We start from the raw sequence: 6,026 nt of genomic DNA on the forward strand, positions 1-6,026 counted from the left end.
ATCCTGGACTCTTCCATACTTCTTCAAACTTCATTTCAAAGACAATTAGGAATATAACACCAGGATACAGGTTGCCAGCTAATGCATTTCAGCACAGCTCTCTGTACCTCTAGGTACTCTAGGTCAATGTACTGCCTGATACCCTCCAAACCTTTCTTTGACCCACTCTCTCCCCACTCAAAACATCCTGATTTTTCACTTCAAATGCACATTTTTCCAAAGCAAACTGCTGCACACGTTGTGGGTGAACAAAGTGTGTCATCTTGGCTTCTTTCTGAAATACCACAAGACCAGAAAATGAAGAGCAATTAATTTCAACTCCTTTCCTTCCAAAGCATCCTCCAAAGTATCCCATTCCTGTACTGTGAACAGCATTCCACTCTTTTTTTCTCTTCATTTACACTGTGATCATCATTTACATTTGAACCAGATAAATCCAAGTATAAGTCACACCAGAGATGCTGGGAATCTGTATCTTGTTGACAAAACAATTGCCTTGACAGTTTCTCAGGAATGGTGGTGGTGGGTCCATCCTTGTGGGTATGTCCTTTGGGCCAAATCTTCTGCAGCTATAAACTGATAGTTTTCCTGGGCTGATTTACTCCAGCTGGGGATCTGGCCCTGACGGTGTCTCTCATGCATGTCAGAAGGCTCAAATTCGTCACGAATAGACAGCCCCTGCAAATAGAATGGCATGTCAAGGCTGGACATAGCCCCATTTTGGCTGGACGTGGGAGATAATCTTGCACTCAGATATTCACTTCTGCAGTAGCATGGTCCATCTATGCTGAAAATGCTCATGCTCTGACATTGCATTGAATCTAGTTTCAAATTTAGGAGCACGCCACCAATGCAGGAATCCCAAGGCTTCTGGTAACTGACATTTATAGTGACTATTGACTTAGGGCCTCTTAAAATACTCTTTCAAAGGCACAGAGAATGCAGCTTCATTGGTGATCTGGAAAAGGGTTGTCAAAATAGCAAGGCAAGGTTATGTGCCATTTATACAGCTTCTAGGAGAGCTTTGAAGAGTGTTTAATACAGCTTGCTGTGTTGTCTTTGAAACCGATGCTTTGAAAGTGACAGAAATTGGAATTATGGCACGAATTCCTCTGTCCCATGGGAACATGGAAAGTTATGCTTGTGTAGCCTCCTTTGTCTGTCCTTTATACCTCAGGGAGGTATGATAGAGAAGAACCAAATATACTTAAGACAGTGAAAATTCAACACAGAGTTTTCTAAATTAACCCTTTGCTGCAAGCTTCCATGAATTTCTTATATTTTATAAAATGCATCCCACAGACCAGTTCTAGTTCTTAGAGATCAACAACATTCAGGCTAAATGAGATAGAGTGCCTTTAAATATTTCTTTTCTTTTATATAAAGGCACCTGGGTATCAGGAGACTGGGATGACTGATTCATTAAAAGTATGTAATTACATAGATGCACACTCACCCATCCCATGTCTATATATATTCAAATATTAATATTAAAGATGTACACATCTATTTTGGAGGTAAGTCTAAACTAAACTCACAAAATGCCACTCAAAATCCTCAGCTCCAAATCAGTTTTGCATTTGGGACCCATCTATGATTTATCCTGTGGCCCTTCCTATGGGAAATTGATTGTAGGTCTTCTTTTTGCCAACCAGTCCATGTGAGGAGACCCTGGAGAATCCCTTCAGAGACAGAGGGGCTCTGGGAACAGACAGTTCTCTTGTGTAGAAACAGTTGTGGAATTGGCATGTTGGTGATCAAAACAGGTTGAGGACTTTACAGGACAGGACACAGTCTGTAGAGGGGGGTGCAGGCAGATATTCAGATGGAGTGAACTGCCTGAAGTTCTGGTGAAGCAAAATCATCTGGTGATTTGGCCCATGATATGTAAACAGCTCACTACAAAAGGTTATTATCTGAGGTAAATAATATTTAGTAAATCACCTATGATTGATTAGATGGTTGTCCACAGCCATTCTACATCTTCCAAAAACTTCCTTTGCACTCCAGCTTGCATTTTTCTCTGTACAGCACCAAAGGAGGCACACAGCCATGTAAAATTTGTACAGAGTAGAAGAGAAGCAGCATTGTATTACATATGCTATGTGATGAATCAAGTACAAATATTTTTATCCAAATATACACATACATATAGAGATTTCTTTTTTTTTTTTTTTCAATGACCAGTATAAATACTTTACCTGGGAGGTTATTCCCCATGTGCAAAACGAAACAGTTTGTCCTGGGATTTAATCTTCTGTTTTGCTGGTGCTCATATTCTTGGTAAGAAGTGGGTCACTGTCATGGCAGGAGAAACCTTGTTCCCTCTCTTCACCTTGCCGTGTTTGCTCAGGGCTATGTAAGCGCCGCAGTGAACATTGGATTCATACGCGTTGTAGTTATTGGGCAGCAAGGTTTCCTTGAATTTGCACTCATCTTGGAAAACAGCCTAAGGAACAGCAAGGGGAGGGGGTAGGGATACAAATCAGGTACAATCAATTTTCCACCAAGGCCCAGGTCATTTTTCTTCCTCGTGTTTTTACACCAGGGCTCGTTGCAGTGTGCGACAGGTGGTGCCGCAGCCACTGCGGCCAACAATAAATCTCCGTCCTCAGTGCTAATTTGGTGTCAGATGAACTCAGATGCCACCTGTCCAGATAATGGACTGTGTATTTCCTGTGGTAGATCGACTTAATTCATTATAAATCACGGATTTCTTAATTGCATTTCCAAGCAATAATTTCTGTCAGCATTGCATCCTCTTGCCCAAACAACAGATTTATTTAAGACCTCCCCTCTGCCAGAAGTTCCATCATTTATAAAAAAAATGATATGCTGACTGTTGAAACCTTCAGAGCTTTTCCAAACAGCAGTGTCCAGGGACAACTGCTTGCTTTAATAACAGATTTGATTAGCAGTAAATGATTTCTTTCTTAAACCATTAGTAATATTTAACTGTGCAGCCAGTTCTAATCTGGGAAAATTGTTTTAATATCCTCCATGTCAAAACATGAAAATCTAAGGAGAGGGAGTTATCTGGGAGAGGAGGTGCAAGGATAAATAGGAGTCAAATGCAGAGGAAATTAAAAGAGAAAGCAGAATAATTCTCTGACTTCAAATGTCTGGCACATGAAATGCCACCAATGCAGTTCTATTTGGGTATCTGTGTGATAACACCACCCGAAGCCTGTAAGAGTTTAACTTAAGGCATTGAGCTTTTCAAGGGAAAATGCACATTTCTTACAGCTTTTGAAAGTGTCTTTGAAGAGAAATAAAACTGTGTTGAAAGTGGAGGAAAAAATCAAAGGGATTTCTGAAGCCAGACCCTGCACTTCTTTAGAAAGACCCAGCCAAGTAAAGCAGTTGGACTTGTGGCACTTTTTAGGTGCTTGTGATCACTTGTGATTGAAGGAATATTCCTGAAGTGGGACCTTAAAGTGTCCTACTGTCATTATGAGTGTGAGAAGGAATCAGTCATGTTAGTAATGCCACAGGTCCCTCACAACATTTGGCATTATTTTAAACCACTGCAATGCTTTGTTGAAATTACAGCTGTTCCAAAGGAAAAGACTCTGCTGTTCCTTGACAAAAGAGATTGATACAGCCAGTGCCATTCATTACTTTGAGATGGGCTGATTTTGCCTATTGCCCAGGGCTAGCCTCTTTCATATGAACCTCCTAACAAGCACTTTTTCCGCTGGATATTGAGACTGGGGATGCGTTGCTCACATCTCAGAGGTTAAACTGCATTTAGATAGCAAATCATCTAGATGAGGGTGATGGTGTTTCAGTATGATTTGCATACCATTGTTAATAGGTATTATTTTCTCACCCTTTGCAACTGATCTCACAAAACTGATTATTAAAATAACCCCAGCCACACATGTTGACCTTGTAGGGTAGACTTCCTATTTAATCTTGATGGTGTGGATTTTTTTGGTAGGAAGGAGCATGTGGTCATTATTTTACTAAGGGTAGCTTTTGGAAATAGCTATAATTGTGCCTCTCCTACACACAATGCAATGCAGGATGGAATCAATGGGGCTCAGCTTTGCTACAATGTGTTTGCAGCCCTGTGACCTTAGAAGAAGCCATCTAATTAATCTGTACTATTTGAAGAATATGTTCATTTTCCTAAAGTGTCCCCTGTACAGTCTTACAGGAAAGCTTTAAAATCCCAGCCCTGTAACAGCCATGCTGCTTGTTGCATTAAATACCACTGATGACAGCAGGCTGGGTAGGCTCCTTGTAACAGGAGGACTATTTTCTCTGCTTGTAATCAGAGATTTCCATAAGGAAAAGACTGAAACAAACAAAGCCAAAACAAACCAAACCCAAACAAACAAAGCAAAACACTAAACCAAACCAAACCACTTCAAAACCCTTTTGTTTAAACTGTGAAAAACCACTTGCACTTGTACTTACTGTTCCATACAACCTGCCTTTGCTGTTCATTGCAATGAAGAGAGCACTTTTCACACCAAGCAGACTTACAACACCTCTTTCTACAGTGGATATTTCAAAGAGACCTGAAAAACATGAAGTTTAATAGGAGTGTTGTCACAGAATCTAGAGCTAATGGAAGGCAATTCAGACAACTTTTTGTTTTAAACCCTAACAAACTTGTCATATATTCTTTATAAGAATTAACTCCCTAATGCAGCAAAATAAATATACACAGAGAAGATCTTGGTTTTCTAAATGTCACAGGATTTGAAAATAATTATTCTAGAATTGTAGTCACATTCTGTATAAGCCTTTCGCTCTATCAAACTCTTTTTATCTGTCAAACTCTGGACCTTTTCAATAAGAAAATTATTTTAATGTAATATGCTATATTTAGAAAAGGTTTTTTACTGAGCCTTAAAGAAGTGTGGCTTGTATTTTGAAGTCCCACATGATATTGCTGCAAAAGATTTTAGCAACTGCCCTCTACAGGAAATTCAAATCCACTAATGCTTTCCTTAATTCTTAGGGTAACAGCACCCACAAGAATGAACAAACCAGGACCAGCAAACCCCTTCCATAGGACACACTGAGTGTCCCAAAAATACTGGTCAGCTGGGATTCAAGAATCATGCTGTGGCACTCTTGACTCAGCAAAAACCTCCTGGATTCAAAAGGCAAATGAGAAGGTGAGGAGCAAGAAAATGCAGCAGAGTCAGTTTTCAACCTGGTTTGTCTTTTCTCATCTGTGCAGCAAAGCAGGTAAAAATAAATTCTATCTAAATTTGTCTAAGCATTTTGTGCCACATTTCAGCCCGAAGGGTTTTCAAGTTTATTGATCCCAGAGACTTTAAAAGGCAACAAATGTAGCACAGATTAATAATATCAAATCACAACATTTGCACTTTGTGAAGGGTAATTAATAGAGTTCACAGCAATTAAGTGACATCTATTCTATTTCATTTCTGGATGCAACTCACTGTATTGGTTTTCATTGTGAACTCCGCTTATCCTTCCGTCTGGGAGGATTTGAAGGTGAAACCCGATGCCCACGTTGCAGTAAAGCCTCCGCTGCCTCTTGATTCCTAGCAAATAGTCACTCTCCCAGTTCACATCTGCCTTCTCCCCTGACATCCCAGCCATGGACCTGGACAGCAGAGATTGCCATCCTCTCTCCAGCAATGTGCCATTAGTTCTGCTTACAACTGGGTGTGTGGCAGCAATCCCGGCTAGCAAACCCAGGAGAAGGAACGCAGGCAACGTCCAGTGAGCGCTGGCGTCGCAGGACATAGTGATGAGAAGTCTTTGTGCCGTGGCCATCCGGTTCACCTCCTGGGCACGTGGTCAGAATTAATGTCCCTAAAAATACCGCCCTTCTTGTTTTTCTCCCTTCAGCATGGTGGCAGAGGCTTATTTTTGGAAAGCAAATAGAGCTTGCTGACCTGAAACTAAAGCCTGATAGCAGTTGGGTTGGGAGCAGAGACAGACCAGCAGGACTCCAACTGGTGGGGACCATGGTTTGTAGATCCTGCTTCCCACTGGGCAGCCTCCGTTATATTTGATTGAGCCATCTTTATAGT

The 6,026-nt window shown here is 40.8% G+C and overlaps 1 protein-coding gene across 1 annotated transcript; it reads right to left on the reverse strand.

The window, feature by feature from the left end:
• Window positions 1–2,272: 2,272 nt before the first annotated feature.
• FGF6 (fibroblast growth factor 6) lies at window positions 2,273–5,766 on the reverse strand. The gene is made up of 3 exons (XM_053976991.1): window positions 5,427–5,766; window positions 4,426–4,529; window positions 2,273–2,449 (listed from the first exon to the last, which is right to left on the reverse strand). The coding sequence occupies exons 1-3, from the start codon at window positions 5,764–5,766 to the stop codon at window positions 2,273–2,275; spliced, it is 621 nt and encodes a 206-aa protein (XP_053832966.1).
• Between the last annotated feature and the right edge of the window lie 260 nt (window positions 5,767–6,026).

Source organism: Vidua macroura, chromosome 5, assembly GCF_024509145.1.
Source record: "Vidua macroura isolate BioBank_ID:100142 chromosome 5, ASM2450914v1, whole genome shotgun sequence".
In the NCBI taxonomy this organism is placed as follows: Eukaryota; Metazoa; Chordata; class Aves; order Passeriformes; family Viduidae; genus Vidua; species Vidua macroura.

Coding starts and splice junctions, on each gene's coding strand:
- FGF6 (XM_053976991.1), bottom strand. CDS start 5,766: ATGGCCACGGCACAAAGACTTCTCATCACTATGTCCTGCGACGCCAGC. Junction 4,530..5,426: donor TCACAATGAAAACCAATACA/GTGAGTTGCATC, acceptor CATGTTTTTCAG/GTCTCTTTGAAATATCCACT. Junction 2,450..4,425: donor AAGGCAGGTTGTATGGAACA/GTAAGTACAAGT, acceptor GCTGTTCCTTAG/GCTGTTTTCCAAGATGAGTG.